General features: G+C 40.0%; 1 protein-coding gene across 1 annotated transcript in view; it reads right to left on the bottom strand.

The window, feature by feature from the left end:
- Nucleotides 1-372: 372 nt before the first annotated feature.
- LOC109322640 (25-hydroxyvitamin D-1 alpha hydroxylase, mitochondrial-like) overlaps nt 373-21,534 on the bottom strand; it is a 23,181-nt gene continuing 2,019 nt past the window's right edge. Inside the window, exons 2-5 of the mRNA XM_019553704.1 lie at nt 14,123-14,313; nt 10,079-10,278; nt 5,234-5,443; nt 373-2,545 (exon numbers count right to left, since the gene is read on the bottom strand). Coding sequence (XP_019409249.1) covers nt 2,304-2,545; nt 5,234-5,443; nt 10,079-10,278; nt 14,123-14,313 — 843 coding nt within the window. The 3' untranslated portion in view covers nt 373-2,303. The remainder of the gene's footprint in view (nt 2,546-5,233; nt 5,444-10,078; nt 10,279-14,122; nt 14,314-21,534) is intronic.

Raw genomic sequence — 21,534 nt, 5'->3', positions numbered from 1 at the left:
AAACTAGTCAGAGGGGACCAGCAGGCATTGGGGGAATCCCTATTGCCCCGAGCACTACCAGGAATGACCAGAAATAACAGTCACAAGATGGCAGAGGGTGGATTCAGGCTAGACATCAGAAGGCGTGACTTCATGGTCAGGGCAGCTAGGATCTGGAACCAACTTCCAAGCTAAGTGGTACTGGCTCCTACCCTGGGGCTCTTTAAAACAAGGCTAGACAATCACCTTGATGGGGTCGTTTGAGCCCAGTACTCTTTCCTGCCACGGCAGGGGGTCGGACTTGATGATCTGCTCAGGTCCCTTCTGACCCTACTAACTACGAAACTATGAAATGTCAATCCAATTTATTTTTCACTATTCATGTCATTTGTATATTCATGTCTCTTATGCGGTAGAAGGAAAACACATGGATAATTTCACTGTTACGAATTTGCTTTACTTTCAAGTTCTTGCATCCTAGCACAATGTTGCAGTGTTGGGGTTGTAAACAATGTGTGGAAACAGGAACAACTTGAGGAAACATTTCTTTTGGTCTTACTTTTAGAAAGCCTAAATTAGAAAGCAAGTGACCTTTTAAGCCATGTATTATTCACAGACTGGGTCATAATGCTGGTAGTCCTGTCCCCAGGAGATCTCCTTTCAGTCCCAACCTCCTGTTCTCATGACATTCAGAGAAACTGCCCTTCACTCGAGCTCAACTCTGCACTGCTCCTCCTTGCAAAAGATGGCAATAATGCCAAACTACATACAGAAGTTACTGTGACATAAACAGTGTTCCCTTTCAGGTTCCCAGCTCCTTCACATCCTCTTCAAAACTGGCACTATGTTAGAACAGCCAAAATGCTTTGTAGCCAAACACAGCCTTACAATTTTGTTCAAAGCCTTCCATAATCCTTGAGTTCCTTCAGTTTCTATGATAAAACAAAACCTGAAGTGACAGCAGTGGGGAAACAGGAGTCTCTCAGTTTCTAAAAATGTACTAAAAATGAGGAAGCCAAAAGTACAGGTTTCTCACAAAAAAGTAATTGTTGCCAATCAACGAAGGTTGAGTCAAATGTAAAGAGACTCCACTGGCATGAACTTGCACCCTGTCCTTTCAGTTTAATGGAAATTCACTTTTTAATAAAAGAGTTAAAATTCATACTTTTAAAGTTTGGAAAACTAATGGGATGACTTAATGAACTTGAATAATAATAAAACAAAACAAGCCCTAAAAGCTCTTCAAACTCATAAGCTTCTGGAAAGCTTATTCAATGGAGTACTTCTCAATTTATAAGTCCCTGAGTGTCTTCTTTATTCTAGGACCTACAAAGTTTCTTTTCTTCACAACACCCACAATGTCCAGACTTCTTTCAGACCTAGATCAAGCTGAATCTAATTGTCAGCAAATGAGCTGGCTTTTTTATTTCAAGGCTACTGACAAGAAGTCCAACATGGTGCTCTTCCCCTTTATCATACCTAACTAGGCTCAATGCAAAACATCTTGTTTAACTACAGACTCTAAGATACAGCTAATTTATTTTTCTGCTGATGATGCCAGCCATCGAGTGAAATTAGTATGTATGCCAGACTGATGCTATGAAGCTATGGGGAGGAAAATGTGACTATAAACAATTTCTGTGCACCTCAATATTAAAAACAACTAATTCACTGGCTAATCTACGTTGGCCTGTCTAGAATGACACATCAAACACATGGATCACACTTGAACTTCACTGCCTCTGGGCTCCAGTAAACCATCTCCCTGCCTAAGAATGCCTCCAAAAATAGGAGGGGATGGCTGAAAGCTGGCTAAGCTTAGGCTTTTTCCTTGATGATGGAATCCATATCACCCTCCCCTTAAGTGTTGGTCTAAAATACACTTGTATCATCCCAGTAATGCAAAGGGACCCCAGTGAAGGTCAAGCTTCTTATCCACAATGCTCCTCTGTTGATTAATTGTAAACAGCAAAATCCATTAGCAAGTTCTATATGCCAGCTTCTAACCGGGTTTTTTTTTATAGGAATCTCAATCATGTGCCTATTGCAGTCCTCCTTAAATGACAATAAATATTGATCACATCCAAATTTTAAAACAAACCCAAGATGAACATAAAGAAAAACTTTCTAGCAATTGCCTCTGTTTATTAAAACATGAAGTAGCATCCAAAGAAAATGGTACGACCTTACTGCTTTGGCAGTTCAGAGTAAAACTGCTCATTCAAGAAGAGCAATCCTGTACTGGCTCAGTGGACAAACTAAATCATTTGATAAGAATTTTCCATCATTTCTATGATGAACAAAAAAATACTTAAAATGTAAAGCTAGCTTAATTGTCGAGCAATCAAACTGACCCAAAGGAAAATAACAAACAACAACAATGACAATAGTAAGTCTCTTACTGTGTCCACTCCTGCCAGAAGCATTTCAGTCATATTGGCATAGATTTCTTCCAAGTTAAGCTCTTTACTTAATAGGAGATATGTGAGCAGCCCACCTTTTACTTCTTCTCCTTGTTCTAGCCGGGATTGAATATCCTTTAACTTCTTATCAACATGGATTTGACCTTTTGAATTGAAAAAAAAGGATTTTTATTTTTCCCCAATCTCATTTTTCAGTCCTCTTTTTCCCCTCAATTAATCCCAGCTATACTTTGACAATTACATGCATAGCATCTGGATTGTAAAAAAAGGAGTTCAAGAACTATGTCACCTCAAAACATGGTCAGATGGTAAACTCATCATGGTAGAAAGAGACAACATAATCAGCATATTCCTGCATGAGGCCTACACCAATACCCCTTCCCAAACAAGACATGGTGAACTTTTACCTGTATTTTAATTCTATTAACCATACCAGAAAAGGGCAAGGTAAGAAAGAAAACTCAAAACAGAGATAGCATTTTTCAGCAATTATTGTTCAGTTGCTCTTCATATTATTTCTCCTTCTTCCTCAACAAAGGGATATTGTACTGTGGAAGCCCTGTCACATGAATCCTCCTTTATATAAGGCATCAAGCAAAGCTATAGAAAATATATTGTAGGAAAAATACTGTGCTGGCAGGAGTATAGACTAAGGGCCAGATTCTATTCCACCTCTTAGTCATCTAATTCTAAGGTGACTTAAGGCTTAAGTAAAATTCTATCCTATTCCCTGTTCAAGTCTTGACAATTAATTTGTCCATCTACTTTTGCACAGACAGCCATCTTCCCCTTAAGACTGAATGTGAGCAAGGTAGAATAGAATAGGCTAGTGGTGCTCAACCTTTCCAGCATGTGGATTAGACGAGTGGGGCACAGCCAGTCTGTGGGCTGGATCTGGCACACAGACCCAGGTCTGCAGGCCAAATCCAGTCTACGAACTGACTCCGCACCACGGGTCTGGCCACAGACCAGCCCTATGTGCTAGGTCCAGGGCTGCAAACTGACCCCATATGCTGGGTCCGGGGTCATGTGCCAAGTCCAACCCTGTGTACCAGGCCCAGGCATGGACAGGGCCCATGTGGCAGCTCAATCCAGCATGTGGTCCCAGCTCATTCAGCCCATGGGACTCTTCATAAGTCCAAAAATGTAACGGTGAGAGAGTAGTGGCAGCATTAATGGTCCCGGGGCTCCATGAGTTCCATCAATTAACACTGCCACTGCTTCCCCACTGCTAAATTTCCAAATGCATGGGAAGCTCCACGGGCCAGATGACTTGATTCCACAAGGCGGATCTGGCCGATGGACTGTATTTTCAGGACCACTGGCACAGGCACCTTAGTTTACTTATATACCTAATAGCTGGAATAGAATCTGAATGTAGATGTCTTAATAAGTCTTGTGTTTTTTTAATTCAGATCCAGACATTAAGTTAGATTTTAAATTAACAATCTGAAAAAATCTCAAAACACCTCTTAGAGAGTATATAATAAAAGATTTTCCTGTATTATTAATAAAATAAATACAAAAAAATCAAGTGGTTTCCTAACACCCCCAGCTTTTAACTTAAATTATTAAAACAAATTATTATTTCTTCAAATAGTTCTATAGCTGCATTTCAAACTAGGCCAATATTTTGAAAAGTTCTATTCACAAGTAAGTCTGTGCACCATATTTTCCTCACTTATCTTCCCTCATTTTAATTAGTCAGTGTCCTTACTTGGGAACAAACTTGACATTTCTTTAGAACTGATCAACTACTTCCTCAGTGTTAACTTCTCTATTAGTTGCACAGATTATTGTTTTGTCAAAAAATACCTGATCCAAAGCTTATTTAAACCAATATAATAATCCTTGTCAAAGTCAGTAAATTCAATTTAAGACACTGCCAAATAAGTCTAATTTCAAGTAAGGAATAAGTAAGAGAAGAAGATGAAAATAATGAAATAATTATATAAAGTAAAAGAATACACAGACAATACTGAGGAAATTGTTAATACATGGACAGTTTCTCAAAGTTTTACTGAAGGTGTCGTTTTATTAATAATGTATTACAGAAGCATGTAGGTACCCCAATCAAGTATTAGGGCCCCATTGTGCTCAGTATAATATAAAGAAAAAGTAAGCAACTCCATTGCCAGAGAGTTCATAATGCAACAGGTGAACAAGACAGGCAAACAGGGTGGGCGGCATAATGGGGAGCAAAGCTGTGCAAAAAAGGAGGAAGTCTGAGCATCATTATCTTTCAAATAATTAACATGGTTTATAGAATTATGAAATACAGAAATTAAAAGAAGTTATTTGCACAAGGTATCCACTAGCTTGTAGCTGTACTGATCTAGAGGCAAAAGCAACCAGGACTTGTGGTAGAGGTGATATCTTTTTATTAGACCAACTAGATTTTTGCAATTAAAGACTTTTTTTTGCAAAAATCTACTTGGTCTAATAAAAGATATTACCTCTACTACGAGTCCTGACTGTTTTTATTTGCATGCAGAACTCATCACCTTGCAAAGGACTGTTTCCTAGAATACTTATTTTAGTTTTTCATTCGGGCTACTTTCAGGATGAAACTTTCACACCTCTAAAAATATCACCCCGCTACAGACTGACATCTCTTTGTCAAGCAGTTTTTCCTGGAATGCAATGTGAAAGTTCATCTATTTCTCCTATTGTACCATGATAAATAATCCCTTAATATTTTACCTATTTTATTCTTCTTTTTCTCCTTCTTTCCCACATTCTTAATATAATACTACAAATGCAATAAGTTCTATTCAAGACAGTGCCAGCTGCTAGAGAGACAAAGCTGAACTTTTCTGTTTAAATCTTACTGAATTTGAAGAGTCCATCCCAGGATCTGCAGAAAACATTCCAGGGTTTTGGAATAAGTGGACGAAGCCATTTGGGAATAACCCCTGCATACATAGCAGTCTTAAACACGCTAAACATCAACGCCAAAGCCTCAATGTACTCTACAGTCTTCTCTGGGACATTGTTTTCCAAGCACCCTAATCGGCATTCATACAGAATAGTTGCCACACCTGCAAAAGAGAAAGGGCACAGCATTTATAGCGTCTTCATTCATTTTTAAATTATTTATGGTAAATAATTGAAAGCTAAAGGAAAAGGACCTACTTCCAAAAAAGTGACCAATTACAACAAGTACTGTAGTTGCTGTTGCTGCCATTGTTGCAAAATAGCAAAACAAGCAAGACAGGGTTTTAAAAAAGCACACAAACAAGGCAGAAAAATAGTCTTGAGGCAGTCAGCAGCCTCTACATCAGTAGTGTTTGACTTGGGAAAACCTCTAGGCAGCCCAAAATCTAAAGAGCAACTGTCCAGCATCTGCATGGCATCCTCCATAGCATGACAGTGCCAGGTGGATACCCCTAGATGCCAAAGACCTGGTAAATCTTAACACAGGGCACCACATTGCATTTGAGCACATCTCCAGAAGAAGTGAGGGAACCCAAAGCCAGATAGCTTTTCATGCAATCTGCTAATGATGTGAGAGTACCTTGTCCTGGCAGAGGCCCTTTCTCCCATTCTCTCTGTCACAGTAAGCTGGTGATAGTTTTAGCTGGATGGAGAGCATGCAGCATTGTCCAAATAAGACTTCTATTATGCAGTCAGCCAGTAACAAGATGTCCTTGAACAGTGACAAGTATAGCTTTGGTTGCATCTTGTTGATCTGTCTGTTGGTTGCATTCAGCAGATGTTAAGTAGAGGGATACCGGCTAGAATTAGTAACCATATGAATTTTGTTGGCTTTGGTGTGCCTGAGTCTCTGGTTAATCATTCTGACAAGCACATATTGCATATGGTCTAGGAATAATACAGTCCCTTATAAATCAGAGAGCGTACTTAATGATCTTCCTTGTTCTATCAATGATAAAGGCATTAAAATTTAATATCCCCTTTTTTTTGCTTGCTAATACCTGGATCCTTATTTGATTTATTACACTTACATTTTCCTCGCTTCTCACTCCTTTAAACAAAGAAATCACACATACACACAGCTTTTCTGTAGATTCATTAAACTAGAGCTGTAAAGAAACAACATCATGAGTAACTATCACCAAATTTCTACTTGTTTTTGAATAGGTCAGTCCAGAATCTAAATTTTCATTAAAAAAAAAGTTTCTGGTACTTATAATTGTGAAGAAAATTTGGAAGATGCCAACCAAAAACAGTCAATGCACATTTTTTTACTGAAGCCAAAGGCAGAGTGAAACAACAGGTGAGGGGTATGATTTTTTTCAGTGGAGCTGATGAAGCTGAAAGCTAAGGAGAAATATAACTGTCAAAGTTGTTTTACTGCTGATCATTTTTAGCAGAAACATCTAGATACAGTTTGCCAATTACTACTATCATTCTTTTTGACAGTTCAGGAACAATAGCATATGTAACAACCTGTCTGACAACCATAACAAAATAGATGTCCAGTATCCCTATTAGAGATGTGAGGCAGTTTACACTAATTCAAAGTAAGCAGAGTGGATACACTTAATGTAGGTAAACAGTCAAGATTATATAGAGAGAAAGAGAGAGAGGACTAAAGTCAGTAACTGAACCTGGGTCCATTGCGTGGTGACAGAGTGCACTGTCAATATGCCTTCAGGCTGGCACTTTTATGTTTTTCTTTATTACCTCCAGATGGAAGCATGAAACTAAAACTTGTTTCTCTTCTTTTTAGTTAGCCTGAGGATTTTGGTTTGTAAGCAATTTGGGGTGGGGACCATGATTTCTGTTTGTACCCACTGAACATAACTGTGGGTATTATCAAAAACAAAGAATTTTCCTAATGTCAGAAGTATTAGATCTCCTACCACCAACCGCTGTGTTTTTATGTAGAGTAAGCCAACTTAGGTCTGAAAAGATAAGAGTCTGTGCTGCACAGAACTTACAACCCTTCCCAGTTTGGCTTTACAGGTGTATTTTCTGGTCTGTCATTCAAATTGTTAAAGGAAATATTGAATAAAACCAGGCCTGGGACAGAGTGCTTTGTAGGACCCCAATTAAATACCTTCCCAGTTTGATAGCAAGCCACTGATAATTTCTCATTTGGGAGTAGTTTTAAACCAGGTGTGCATCCATCTTACAATAATTTAACATGGACTGTAATTTGCTAGTTTTCTTGCAAGAAAGCTAAAGTCCAAGTAATATCGCACCTGTTGATTTCCCTTTTTGTAGTATCTAGGACTGGAAGGGGCCTCCTGAGCCATCCAGTGCAGTTCCCAACTATCTCAGCCCACACATTGTATAATTCCTCAGATAAAGTTATCCATCTTCGCCTGAAAAGTAAATATATTGCCTGTACTACAGCTTCACAAGCTTACTTCTCTCATGGCTATACATTTTCTTTTTAAGTACCTGGTCCCAATAAACATTTTTCATGAAGACTGAAGCAAAAAAAAAATAATTGAGGGGGACAAAGGGGCACTGAACACTTCAGCCTTCCTTGTTTTTTTTCCCCATAAGGTGATGGACTTAGACCATAAGAACAGCTATTTACTGGGTGAGACCATAGGTATCTTGTGTCACACGGAGGCAGAAAATGGATGCTGAAAGGGAGAGTGAAGAGGGTATGACCCGGGTTGTTTCCATTGCTCCTCTCCCACTTGAGCCTCCAGGATTTCAGGTCTAGGAAGTTCTGATTCAGAGCCTGTACCCCAAACTCCCATGCTCACTAGCTCCTGATACACCATTCCTCCAATAAATTCCTCTCCAACCCAGAGTTAAGCCTTGTCTGAAATGACACAACTTTGAGGCACTCACTTGGCACTTAGCATGAACTGATGAGCTTTAAAGCTCATGTTTTAAGTGCCCTAAGTATGGTCTACATGTAACTTTATCCTTACTTGAATCTGATGTAGAATTAGCCCAGAAAAAATCAGAGGTAAAATAATACCAGAGCAAATTAAACCAGTGCATGTGCTTTGTGTTCACAGGTGCCCTGAAGGAGCCAGTCACTACAGGCTCCCTTTTCAAGAGCTCCCTATGCAGCCATAACAGTCTCTAAGCTCCTTAACTTTGTTCTGCATTAGGACAGTATACTCTTATGCATATAACAGGTTTATTTTTGATACTTCCAATTCTCATTGCCGTTATCCATTAGATTATCTCCTGGAAATCTTCAAGAGGAGACTGGACAGTCACCTTGCTGGGGTCACCTGACCCCACTTGTCTTTTCTGCCTAATACCAGGGGGCTGGACCGATGATCTTGCACCAGCCCCTAACAATCTATGAATCTTCTCCAGATAATTCTCAAAAGTCTTTGGGCATAATTTACATTAATAATAATCAAATAGCATAAGATGATTTTATATGTAATGACAGGAGCAGGTTAAAAATAAAAATTCAGAAGGAACGTAAATAATTTCAATACCAATCAAAGGCAACATGTAGCTCAAAGGGTTAAAGTGCCTTAAGACCACTGGTACCTAGCTTACACTAGTTTTTTAGACATTATCTATTTAGAATAGACCCAGGTTAGCTTACCAAGTAGTCAGCCATTTGAGACAGCAGCTTCATAGATCAGAAATGCTGGAAGTGGTTACAAATCTCAATGAGTCACTATTCCTCACCAAAGAGTGCCAAAATTTTAAGCTTCAGGCAGGTATACAGTATTTTATTGTACAGTGAGAAAGACTACATTTAAATGAGGTTCTTTCTGATGGATATTATGTAACAGAACTCCTCTTAGCATAATTATAAGAAAAAGTTATGCTGCATGAGTTAAAAGACCATATGACATTTTAAAGCAAACACTGGTAAATATCACAAAAGTCTAATGATTTATATAATTCAATTACTGAAAAGCAAATGCTTTGATAAGTGAATGGAACATACTTAAAAGCAGTCGCAGAATACGGCTTGCAGTGGGAAGACACTTAGTGATCTCATTCCCCTGCTTTAACTATGGCAAGTTAGGGTGCTCTTGACGTTGTGGATAAAAATTCTCCATGTCAGGGCTGAGGGGTGCTCACAGTTTTAAGAATAGATTAGACACACTTCTACAGGATAGCTTGGACTGGAATGATCCTGCTTTGAACAGGGAGTTGGACTGGATGAGCTCCTGAGATCCCTTCCAGCCCCATGTTTCTATGAAAATCAGGACCAAAAAAAAAAAATGTTACATATGAACATAATAATCACCATCCTGGTTCAGAGTGGAGATCCATCTACTGTAGTATTCTCTTTCCAACAATAACAAGGGACAGATGCTTTGGGAGAAAATGTTAGAATCCAAAATCAAATAGATTTAGACAACAAAGCGTAGTACTTCTTCATAGCTAAGACTGGCAGAATTTAATCAAGCCAAATGCAACAAACTCATCTGGAATTGGGCCATCCTAATGAAGCTTACCTACCCTACTCTTGTGAACAATACCACAGCATTTTGCATAGGGTGTTGTTTTTACACTGTGTCTATGGATACGACTTCAACAGCAAGTGACATTTAGCATAAAAGTGTTATTGCATGGGTTTTGACTAATGAACGAATGCTACCAAAATTCACTGGCAGAAGAGCTGCAGCATTTATGGAATCAAGGCCTCTGTTTCTTTATTGTTTAGCTTGAGTATAGCAGTAGATTTTTATGCCAGAAACACATAATTATTATTGCATGGTTTAGCGCTTTTCTTTCGAGGTACTATGCAGTGTGTGTCTCACCTTCCATAGAATACTTGAAGAAGAGGTTGTTTACATCGGTCACAGTTTCCCCATCTTCCTCTTGTCTCCTGAGAGTGTGGATTCTCTTAATTAAATCAGTAATAACTTCATTGACTGGTCCAGAGAAAACAGATACATCTTCGGGTTTCAGGATTTTCTGTCTTAGTACTTTCCTCATTTTTAGCCACTGATCCCCCTCCCTAGAAGAAGTAATTAAAAATGCATGCATGCAATTCTTCCTGACAACTGCTAAATCAGCAGAAACTATAGGTTAGATGAGAACCTTTCATTAGATGCTGACAAACAAATTCAGTATTCCCCCTCAAGTAGTGGTTTCAGTGTGTCAAGTTCTACATTCTTATGGTTTCACTCCAGATTTTCATGCAAATAACAAGTCACTGTATAAATTGGGCTGATGTTGCTGTTACAATACACAACCAAGTTTGTAAATTTGATTAACGTATTCTCGTTAGAGGGTTAGAACTGTATAATTTTTCTGTCTGAAATATGTGTGCCTTCAGATGCCTGTTTTATTCACATCTGTGCTAAGTACCTGAAGTAACAGACCAAAATAGCATGCCATGGATTTGGGTTTGCATGTTATCACATTTTCATATATATATGTATGTGTTTCTGTGTGTATATACATTTATATGTATGTATGTGTGGAAAACATTTAAAAAGATAAAATGTAACGTGTATATACACACATATTACACACACACACACTGCACGTGCATATATACATATACACACATATATAGAGATTTATATCTATCTATATCTATCTTATCTATATAGATATACAGATATGTATATACATAAGATATATAGATACAGTTATACATAACACTGTTTTTACTCAAATCCAACACAAGGTTTTCTCCCCTCCGTCAGCAAGAATGGAAAATAACTCTCATCTTGGACCTGAGTACCAGCCCAAGGCAAGTGGTGACTCAGCTCTGGCTTTGGCCCCAGCCATAAAACTGCCATCAATGGTGGCAGATGACAGAACAAGGAGCAATGTTCTCAAGTTGCAGCAAGGGAAGTTGAGGTTGAATATTAGGAAAAATTCTCTCACCAGGAGGATGGTGAAGCACTGGAACAGGTTACCCAGAGAGGTGGTAGACGCTCCATCCTTGAAGGTATTTAAGACCCAGGTAGACAAAGGCCTGCTGGGATGATGTACTTGGGGTTGGTCCTGCTTTGAGCAGGGGCTTGAACTAGATGTGACCTCCTTTGGTCCCTTCAACCCTCACTTTCTATGATTCTGAGCCACCCACTGTCCTGAGCCAGAACAGCTAATCTCATAGGGCAGGGGACACGTGGCTGGGAGGAGCCTGGGGAAACCATAGGCCATACGTGGGTAGAAAACCTGCAGCCTGCCCCTTCTCCCCTCCCCCTTTTTTGTTCCTGCCTCCCTTCCCCCTGTTTCTCTCCTTCACCTTACCTTCTGCTCCAGCTCCTGTCCCTCCAGCCCCAACCCAGCTCAGCCAGGATTGCCAGGCTTTTCTTCCTGACTAGGCTGCGCTGAGGCCAGGCCAGGGCTACACTGCTGCTGACTGCCCCAGAGAAGCAGAGCTGCTGCAGAAAGTAATGGCAGGGTGGGCAGAGAGTGAGGGGTCCATGCATTGCAGGGCAGGGAGCATGCGGAAGGAGGGATACACGGCAAGGGGCAGGCATCTGGTCCTTCACCCCTACCATTTCTTTCCCCACCCCAGCAGTGAGGGAATGAATTTAGAGATGACCCCCCCCCCAGTAATTTAATTTTATATGTGGGAAATTATAACAAATTTTAAATTTTCCATGAATACAATCCCATTATGGGGCCATTGTGTTAAATTTGATGGAATCTTGGATTCAGATAGATACTGGAGTGATGCATACAAAAATATTTAAAAAACTAATGGCAATTTTGAAAAAAAACATTTTGTGTACACCGATCATTTACTGGATCACACCTCTTCGCTATGGAGTCATAAATAATGGGTGCATTTGACAGTGCTGCCATCGGTGTTCCCTGCTACTGTGTAGTTTTCCCACTCGATCACAGACAATCAGTGTGGGAAACCATTTAGCAGTTAGTTTCTCAAGCATCATTGTTTAATATAAAATAAAACAAATGAACAAAGATGAAATGCAATAAATTAATATACACACACATTGCATTTAAACTTCCTTAATTTTTCTTTTAACGAAACGGTATATGTGTGTATGTAATTTCTTTTATACAAAAGCAACATAACCAGATATGATGGACCAATAATTTGATTTAATGTAACAATATTTTTTACTCATATATCTGGCCTAATTATGCTTATCTGAAATCTGTAATAAATTACAATCCGTTCAACTCCTGAGTCTACAGGAGTTTAAAACAGATCGTTCCTAGACTAAAAATTACTTAAACAGCTTTGGAGGTGTCAACTGAAAAGGCTCACACTAATTCATTTATTACTATGTGTTTATGCACACTACTGTCTCTAGCTGGAGTGAATCAGATGTGCTGAAATGTTTATTTTCAGTTTGGGGGAAGAATTCAAATAGGACAGAACAAACTACAAACAAGCAAAAGAGATTTGTCTTTTGCAGAGGCCTGTGTGTTTAAAGCTTAAGGTGTTGAATTTTATTTATCATGCCTTATGGATGAAGTACAGCTGGGGATAACAGTTTATGTATCTATATCATGTGGAAATATGCTACAGTTTCTCAAGCAGACAAAGCAGAAGTCTTCTAAAGATTATTTTTAAATCTCTATTTGCAAAAGTATTCCTCCTGAAAGCATTCCAGTTGGAATGATGCTGCTGCACGTTTTAATTGTTACTGGCCCACAAAGAAGTTTCATTCCTTTAACTAGCACCTTCCAAATATAATTTTATGGTTGGGTGCCATTGCTGTAATTCTGGCCTTTCTTGTATTATTATTTTAAGACTGAATTTAATACTAATCTCATTCTCAGGTTTACACTACAAAGAACCTTTTGACAAGATAAAAGTGCAGTAGCAAAAGCAAGAGAATAGTCATGACTCAAAATAATTAATTTCCCTTTGAATAAATAGCTTACATCATTGAAAACTGTAAAAATACCATGGGACAGTTGATCACACCCACGCAAGCATGTGCAATCATGTTATAGACAAGCTTTGAGAGGCAGATAATTCTTTGTGAATCAGCTACAAATAAAGTGCTTGTCCACACAAGGAAATCAGAGCACAGTAAACCAGGATGCACTAGCTACTCCCCATTATTAATTCCCTGTGGGGACATCTACACATGCAATTAATATGAAGCTGTAAACTCCAGCACGTATCGCACTGGAGTTTATTGTTCCCGCACTGGAGTTTATTGCTTCCGCATTTACATGCGTCTGGGACTGCAGCTCACCAAGCCAGGTCAGAGCATCCCCGGCTGGCTGGGGGCCTGTGGGGGTCAGCCTGCCAGGGCTGCTCCAACCTGGCTCAACATGCTGTGGAGGGGCTGGCTGGGGTGTGAGGGTGCTTCAGTGTGGGGCTAGCTGGCAGGCAGCTCCCACACTGAAGCAACCTTAATTCCCCACCAGCCTCATCAGCATCTAAACATGTGTTGCTGTGCACTGAAGAATGCCACCATAAGACAGCACTTCTGTTTACAAGTACTAACGTATGGTGGAGTTCATTAGTTTCCTGCAGCTTAATAGAGCCACACATGTACACACAGAGGCTTTACTGCAGAGCTAATTAGTCAGCTCTGCAGTAAACGGTTCATGTAGAAGTGCCCACAACAGACAATCGTTGTCCTCAACAGGGCTGCCTTTTTGTGTAGCAGATAACTCCACTCTCGAAGTGGAGAACGCTGTCTCACCCTTAGCGTGCCTGAACTTTGAGGAGTTAGAGCAAAATGCTGAGCTCACTATAAATTCACACATTAGTTTATTGCACTCTAAGTTTCTTGTGCAGGTAAGCCCTAAACAGAAGGTCCTCCAGTCTGATTTCAATCTGGTGTTCCAGAAGATTAAATATGCTTTGATGATGAAAACATGGAAAAGGAAGAAGTGACTATACTTACGCAGAAATGAGTCCAGTGGCTCTTCCACGTAAGTCTCTGTATTCCTGCCAGGATTCCATATTAGCTCTTTGTGGAGCTCCACCTTCTGCCCGGAGAACCTGAGCAACCATGTCTCTGTCTGCAATGGATACTACAAACTGGAAACCAAAGTGAGACTTGAAGATCTTTCCATACTCCTGAGTATGCTTTTGCTGCAATGTCAGCAACAAATCAAAGCAAAAGAAAAACATGAGTAATTAAAAAAAGACAAAGGAAAGTTATACAGTTGTGTCACAGCATGTTGATCTGCACTAACATAGCATAAGATGCCAACTCCTACACAGAAAGTGCACAGTGATATCACTTTAAAAAGAAAGCAAGTTATTCTGGAAGAAATCATACTGCTAAATATTAACAACCTTCAAAGATTCTTCATTACTTGAAAAACAGGAGCTGAAGTTGTTCTAGTGCAGTGACTCTACATCAAGGCTTCCCAACCTTTTCCTCAGCATGACCCCATTTAAACATCTGAAATTTTTTCCAACCCCACAATGATGCAGACAAGATCAGCAAGTCATAAACATGGCATTACAATGTTTATGGTCTTGATATTTTTTCATTTAAAACATTTTAAATAATTGTAACTTCTTTTTAGATTTAAAAAGCAACATTGAATACAAAGTCTAAAAAAGGTATTAAATGCATAGTCAGCTGACACTGTCAAGCGTCTTTGAGATCCCATTTTTTATCACTGTGATCCTAAATGGGGTCACAACTCCAAGGTTGGGAAATGCTGCTCTAGATTCTTTTAAGGGCAGTGTGGAATGATGCGTAATAGTAAGACTGTTAGGAGTGGAAACACCTACACATGATTCATAGCAAAAACAGAGATGTCATGTATGAATCCATAGCACTGAAAACATTCTGACATGGTGTGGTCTTTCTAAGTTCTTTGCAGCAGAAGAATTGCTCTAATTTTTTTTTTTGTAGTCAAATACGAGTGACAGCTAAAAGCTGGCATTTTCCGAGGTGTGCCTTGGGTCTAAAAAGGTGGAGAACCACCGACCAAGTGCAAGAATCATGACCAGTCATGCGTTGAAACGAGAGTTCAGTTGCAAAACTTAAAGTCCAGAAACAGCTTGAAACACCACTAGAAAACACCTTAACAACAGTCTTAAAACACTCATGAGGACTAAAAGAGGAGATCACTTCTAAGACCTTTGAAATTAAAGCCCAGAACTCTAGACACAAGGGGTTAGGTAAACTGAGTAATGAAGAGGTGAAAAGACTCGTAAAGGGGGGAAACTGTACAACTAGATAGCTACAAATTTAGAGAATTCCCCTAAACACCTATTGTGTAGTTCTCCATTATAAAAATATTTGACCTCATACAGATTTGAAAAAGCAAGTGTTTTGCATTAGAAAAAATATCATAATCAAGTACAGAGGTACAAAGAGATAAATGTACACTTCTATATAACAAAAGTCAGTTTTTCAGTTTATTCTTTGCAGTCTACTTGTGGTCTCAGTCTTAGAGCTGTTATCCAAAAAGCAGTGCACTGAAATTTCTAAATTTTAGAGTAGATCTATTTTGCCAAATACATCTCATAAAAGTATATATTGTGGTGCAGAGAAAAAGGAGAGGTGGAGGAGGATCTTGTTCTTAGAGCAAGGTATCTCTGTTAACTGATCCATAAGTTTTATAACCACCAGCTACAGGCAAGGGACAGGTAATTATGAAAGAGAAAGTAGAAAACAGCAATAAAAAGTGAACAAAAAAATTTTCTTAGATTATTTTACAAAGTGACAATCTATTCTTAGGGTCTGGTTACACATTGCACTTTGACCTACTCCAATGCTGATCCATGTTAGTGATAGCTCAAGTTTGGAGCAGTCACACGTTAAGGATAAAAACCTACACAACTGTGACTAGACACTACAGAGCTGTTGAGGTGGAAAGTTTGTCCACACAGAACAGGAGGGTCAGGGTGCGGACACTGCATCCTAGGATGCCAGAGGACTGCAACTTGGGCAGCGTTGCTTTGTCTTCACCTTTGCTTGGTTAGTGTGGGAGTGCCCACATATTAATGAAACATGAACTGGGAAACACAGATCAGAGATAAACTTGCCCTGGAGTGGCATAACTTTAAGCCACCTAAAGTGCACTAATTTCAGGTGTTAATGTGAGGACAATCCAGAGGTTAAAAGCTCTAGGAGCTACCTAAAGCTAATGTGTAACAAGGTCTTAATTCAACAAATATAAACAGATAATTTTTTCCACTCTGAGTTGGCCTAGAAATTAAACATCCATTTCTCAAGAATTCATTTGGAATATTGCTGGGAATGGATTAAATTTAAATATAGTCCAGATTAATTTAAAAATATGTATGGATCACAAAACCACTTTTAGTAGGTAGCAACTTCAGCTCATAAAAATCAGTTAACAGTGGAGGTGATGCAAAGGAAAATCTAAATTTATGGAATCAGAGATGTGGACAAAAAAGCCCACCATTAGGAGTCCATATACAGGTTAGCTCTACCCTTGGAAAGCTTTACTTTTCTAGATATATTAAACCAGTATACTGTACTGGCAAAGCACTCCTAGAGCAAACCTTTATAGTATAGGTTGCTGTCACCCAAGCAAAAGACATGATTCATGCAGAAGCACGGTTTTGTCAGTATAACATAGAGCAATGAGGGGGCCAAACTCTTAGGCAGGTGCCACAAATTAGCCCTGCACCCTTCTGAGTGCCACTCCAATCCCCTTCCCTTGCCCAATCTGTTGCTTTGCTTTCTGCTTCCTGCAGTATATGCTGCTGTGATGCGTGTCCTTTCCTCAATCTGCCACGTGCCCATGCCACTTGTGGCATGCATGCCACAGGTTAGCCACCCCTCCCTTAGAGCAAGACTGCAAACTGGCAGCCCATGCAAGTGGTTAGTATGCAGCCAACAAGACCCTGGAGTTGCCTCTTCGGCTTCTGCATGGCACAGGAGGGTTCAGGAGCCAAAGGCTGCACGCCACTGGCACTGACCAGGAGGCACCCCTACAGCATGTGGCCCCTGTAGTGTGCTGCCTGGAGCTGTACACCAGTGTTGCATGCAGCCCCCAGCCATACCAAAGTTGAGTAGCCTTGCCTTAGGAAACTTTTACTGGAATCTTGAAATCATTCATAAATCAAACCGCTAACCAAAACAGCTTTTCCAGTAAATGCCTGCAGTGTAGATCTGGACTAAATTTGAAAACTATGCCTTAGTCATCCACATTTTCATAGATTGAATGTTTAATAACCTCAAAAAACCTTGGGCTGAATGCATCATACTTTGTCATATAATATTACATGCTTAATTCATACATACTTTCAATTACACTATTTTAAGTTATCATAAGATATCCTAGGAAGGATAGAATTCAGTTACAACAAATATGGACTGAAATCAAATGTGCACGAGTGCAATCAAATTATTTTTATGTTCTTTCCATCAAAATGGAAATAGTTAAGAAATTAATTCTTTAGGGCAATGATTTTGGCTTCTCTGATCTGCCATAGCACACCAGGATAGTCTCTGTAACAAGCAATAACAACAAACAGAATTGTGTTCTTATGCATCAGTCCTCTCTCTCTCCCTTCTGTATATTCAGCTTCTAAATTGAATCCAAACTCTTTCCTCTTCACCTTCATTTTCCCACCCTCCAGATGGGTCACAGGAGCTCCAACTCTACTGAATTCAGAATCCTTCTCTTCCACCCAGAGTTTCTGCAGGCACCGCTGCTGTTGCCTGAACTAACTAAATGCTGGAATCATGTTACAGAGAACAGACCCTTCTTTGTAAAAATGCTTAACTTGCCCCATCCTTTCTGCATATGGTGCATGAACATTTCTGTGTGTCAAAGGACATCATTTAAGTAGCTGTGGTGGTTACCAAGGGGTTTCAGATTAATTCATTCCTGATGTTCACTGTGTTGTTAAATTTGACAGAGAGTGATTAATCCAGTTAGAGAGTGTATGCAAACAAGCCATCATGATTTGTAAAGTTAAAATTTGTGAGAATCTTGACAAAATGAAAGCCTTATAATGTACTAAAATCCTCACACCTTTTTTTTTTTTAATTATTATTATTTTTCCTTCCCAAAACTACATTTGAGCAAGGGAAAAATCTTAAATCTTATAGTAGTTGCATATTGATATATATTACTTAGGACTGTTACAGCTCTCATTTCTTAAATTTGTATTATAATTTAAATAACTGTCATAACATTGACCAATACATCAGTTGTTAAGGTAACATGTGATGTTTAACTGGCACATAAACAGATCATTTGTCTTTCTTTTCTGGGGAAGTCTAGCTGTTTTAAAGGCAAAGACCGCTAATCACTTTTTTGGTTACCAATCCAATTAAGCCAAGAAATTCAAAATTAGAAGCCTAAAGTTTGGCTGCCACTGGCCTCAGTTTGGATTTGGGACCCTAACTCCAAGCTCCTATATTTTTAAACATTAATTGGAAGAAATAAACATCTGTTCCCTCAAATTAAGCAACTTGCTTAGTAGGGTTTTTTCCCGTTTTCTGCCTCTTCCGGCTATGGTTAGTCCTCTCATTTGTCCTGATTTTTGTTTGTTGGTCCTAACATTCTTTGTTTCTATCCTGGTACAGTAAGTTTTCTAGAGGTTTCCCTCTCTTCTCCTCTACTTATCAGGGCTATGTTTAAAAAGCATTACTGGCCTAACTCATGATAAGGGATTCTGGCTTTTTATCAACATAATTATGCTGGTAAATGTTCCGTTGTAAATGAAGCCATGCTAGGGTAAGAAGCTTTATACCAGTAGATTGATTATTTCACTCCATCAAACTAGAATAACTATATTGCTATAAGCATTTTCACACTGGTTGAACTGCTTTCTACACAGCGGTTATTTTACTGTTTTAACTATGCCAACACAATTAAGGCAGCAACATTTTAAAGCATAGGCGTGAGCTTAATTTCACGCCCTGACCCATACACAAGGAGTTTGACTACAGAGCCTTCCCACCTTTAACTTCTCAGTACAAGAAGCACCCACAATTGTAATCTACATATTTTGGTGGGGAGGACGGGAAACAGGCCTTCCAAATCCTGACTTACTGTAAATTGTAAACCAGATTTGTATATTTGCTTAACAGCGCATACTTGCAGTGTTAGAAAATCAAGAGGGAGGCATCATCTTTATTTTATTGAAAGGGCTTCATGAGCATCCTTTTGAAAGTTTCCCCTGAGTATTTTTCTGCCCCATGCCTGTCTGCTCCACTTTCTTCAGTGTCTGAGAGCCTCACAACTTTTCTCTGATCTTGGTATTACCACGCACTAGATGTTGCCCTATTCAGATCTCCCTCACCTCAGGGTCATGACTCCACAAAGGAAGGGATATAGGAATATAGTTGTTGTTGCGGCTGGTTGATGGGAGGCAGAAGGCCTCTACCCTACCTTCTAGCTGACTTCAGACTAATACGGCTCTTCCCTTACTCACTGACAGTCTATCAAGGTGCATATATATCTATATATAGAGATATATCTATATCCACCCTGCCTTCTAACTCCTTTTTCTGTTGCTTGATGGCACATGATTTTGGATATTTCATCTCTCCCTGTAGTGCACAGTCTGCTCCACAAGTAACACCTCATTCCTCCTGGAGCAAAATCATGAGCTGATAAAAATAGTATGTGACAAGGAAACAGGAAGCAAAAACCCCTCAATTGTTGGTTTCTTACCTAGAGATTAAATGCATTCCAGACACTAACCAAGCAAAGCTGAAGACACTGCTAGGGAGCTCATAGTCTCTGGCTAAAACGCCCAAGGTAAAGATGTTTTGCACGGTAGGATTCTCAGGGTGTAATAACAGCTGGGAGGCTCAAACCCAACTACAGGAAACACGCAAACTGTATCGAATATTTACTTTGTGTCTAAAGTGAAATGGTCTCTAGCCAATATTTAATGGAGAGAAAATTTCTTCAAGCAATAATTATGCCAACCAAGGCCATAACACAACCATGTTTTTGTACCACAAAGGAAAAATCACTAGGGGGGGCCATCCTTGAAGGAAGAAGAAAAAAAAAAGCATTACTGTGCATTTATCTTATAATTCCTTATTTCATTCAAACATAAGCACTCACCCTAAATCCACCTGCACTGGCACAGGGCCCTTTATAAAATTGTCCATGGAAGATAATTTCTTATAAAACAGCCAGGAGCAAATGGGGGGGGGGGGCAGGGGGGGACTGATACAATTGCACCGGCTTTGATTCCTGGTCCATCCAGAGTTTAAAACCAACTTCTACAGGCACAGGGAGAGTCTGATGGTCTGTGCCTGAAGAAGGGTGTTTGTGCCCAAAAGCTTGCAAAGAACAAATTTTCCCCAACTATTTAGTTGGTTGAATAAAAGCACATCTACCCAAAGGACCTTGTGTGCCCACGTCCTTAGACCAACACAGCTACAGCCAACACCCCCAAAAAACGAAGGTCTCACACCTGGCCAATTCTCAGGAGTGCACACAGTTGACAGTGTTGGCGTCTACTGATTCCTAAGGAGGACAGGAACCCCGAGGTGCCAGATCCCAAGGCAGGACGGGTTTCCTCCGTGCTCTGACACCCATACCCGATTAAAGACGGCAACCTGACATCTCCACCCTGTGTCCCACGCAAATGGCTGCCACAGCCCTGAGTGCAGTTACCCTGGAGCTTCGCTCTTCAGCACGTCTAACCAACCATCCCTGCCGCCCACACACCCCCTCAAATTAAGCAATCGAGTAACGTGGTATGTGATGCCGCCTCCTAAAACCTGTCATTGCTCCTCTTGGCTCCTGAGAGGTGACTCCCATGGCCTCTGGCTGTGGGGGTTTACAGGCAGTTAATAAATGGGCTACCAGCTGCACATGTAAAAGGCTGGGGGGATGCCTAAAATTTTGCAGGGTGGTCGCCAGTGTTGCCAATTCTCACAAGCAGCACCCCCTTCAAAAACAAGCCCAACCCATTTCAGAGACAGAGGAGTGGGGGTGCTTATCAACCTGTGACTCTCAAACAAACAACATTGGGGGGGTTGGGGGGGGTTAAAAAAAGCCCAATTCCAATAAGTGGACTTGGCAGCACTGGTTGTAGCCCTGTTGGTCTAAGAACACAGACAGACAAGGTTCTTTGGGTCCCTTTTATTAGATAGTTGGAAAAACTGCTCTTTGCAAGCTTTCAGGCACACACACCCTTCCTCAGACGAGCACCATCAGGCTCTCCCTGTGCCCATAAAAGGGCGTTTGTGCCCAAAAGAGCAATTTCCCCAACGATTTAGCTGGTCTAATAAAAAAATCGGATTTTACCTCAAGAACACTGTCTGCCGAAAATTTGGCAGGCACTTCCTTTCCTTCCCATCCACCACAAGAAAGCCCCCGCCCCACAAAACACAAGCATCGG

This window comes from Crocodylus porosus, unplaced genomic scaffold (genome assembly GCF_001723895.1).
Source record: "Crocodylus porosus isolate Cpor-Errol unplaced genomic scaffold, CroPor_comp1, whole genome shotgun sequence".
NCBI classification, from domain to species: Eukaryota; Metazoa; Chordata; order Crocodylia; family Crocodylidae; genus Crocodylus; species Crocodylus porosus.
The sequence above is the reverse complement of the archived record's forward strand: the minus strand, read 5'-3'. Positions and strand labels throughout refer to the sequence as shown.